We start from the raw sequence: 1,313 nt of genomic DNA on the forward strand, positions 1-1,313 counted from the left end.
AAGTTATTTTTTTCTTTGGTTTTGCTGGAAGTTATGCGATTATGGGGAGGCGGTAGAGGGCAGCTTTTGTTCTCTCTCTCTCACCCTCAAGTCTACAGCATCCTAACAACAATTATTCCATGAAATTGTTATAAATAACACCATGTTGGTGTATCTTATAACATTACCTATAATTTCTTTAGTAGTGTATTATTATAACAGCAACTGCATTAAAATATGTCTTCTTTTCTACAACCTGGCTTCTTGATTTTTGGTCTTCTCTGAAAACTAAACATTTTTTTGTTGACTTTATCAAAGCACTCTTTGTTTCTGTTTGTTTCTTTGTATTTGGTCAAATCATTATTTACCCATAATGTCATGGGTCAGTTCTCTTTCAGGTTTTAATATCCAAGTTTATAATCCAGTGGTTCTGAATTCTTGCCTGTGCTTCAAATACTGTAACTATATACTTTTATTGGTGCATATTAGTCACACAGATATATTGAGTCACAAACATATATTTGAACACCTTTGACGTTTCATGATTAAATGCCTAGTTGTTCTATATTGTGTAATTCTAGAATAGACTTTAAATGTATCGACCAAAAGTAACAGGGTATTTTTGCTTTCATAGGAGAATATCAGCATTAATGTGGGAAGTACGCTATATTGAGCATAATGCTAGGACTTTCAATGAGCCAGACAGTCCTATAGTTAAAGCAGCCAAAATTGTAACTGATGTCTTACTTCGATTTATTGGGTAAGAAGCAGTTTTATCTTCTATAGAGGCTGACTTCTGAGTTTTTAAAATTTATTGAAGTATATTTTAACTTGTTTCTCAGGGATCAGAGCTGTACTGATATACTGGATACTTACAATAAAATTAAAGCAGAAGAACTAAACAGTACTGATGCAGAGGAGGTAAGAATCACAGCATGACCAGTAGGCATTAATTCTTTTTCTGTCATTTAAAGTACATTAGGTATTATACGTAAGTGTTGTAACTGGGTATTAGCAATGAATCTGATTTCTGAAAGCTCGCTGAACACCTGCATCTTTTTGTATTAAGTTCTTTAACCTATATTTAGATAGTGTATACCAAAAATGTAGTGGTGCTGCAGTGTTTGGTCAGAGAGAGGTGGCCATTCACCCTTTGGACACAGTGTTTTCAGTGTTGAGAAATCAATACTTTATTTTCCAGCCCTTGAAAACAGGACAAAGCACTAAACTGCGTTTTAAAAGAATGGTTAGTTGATGGGAATTTTAGTAGGGATTAATTTTCTATACTACATACATATATATACATGTGTATATATATATATATATATATGTAT

At 32.9% G+C, this 1,313-nt stretch overlaps 1 protein-coding gene across 1 annotated transcript in view; it reads left to right on the plus strand.

The window, feature by feature from the left end:
- Positions 1-1,313, plus strand: part of LOC104987422 (bromodomain and WD repeat-containing protein 3-like) — a 7,521-nt gene that overhangs the window by 1,596 nt on the left and 4,612 nt on the right. Inside the window, exons 4-5 of the mRNA XM_010838323.1 lie at positions 614-739; positions 822-900. Of these exons, the coding sequence (XP_010836625.1) occupies positions 614-739; positions 822-900 (205 nt within the window). The remainder of the gene's footprint in view (positions 1-613; positions 740-821; positions 901-1,313) is intronic.

Source organism: Bison bison, unplaced genomic scaffold (assembly GCF_000754665.1).
Source record: "Bison bison bison isolate TAMUID 2011002044 unplaced genomic scaffold, Bison_UMD1.0 scf7180017846041, whole genome shotgun sequence".
Taxonomy (NCBI): domain Eukaryota; kingdom Metazoa; phylum Chordata; class Mammalia; order Artiodactyla; family Bovidae; genus Bison; species Bison bison.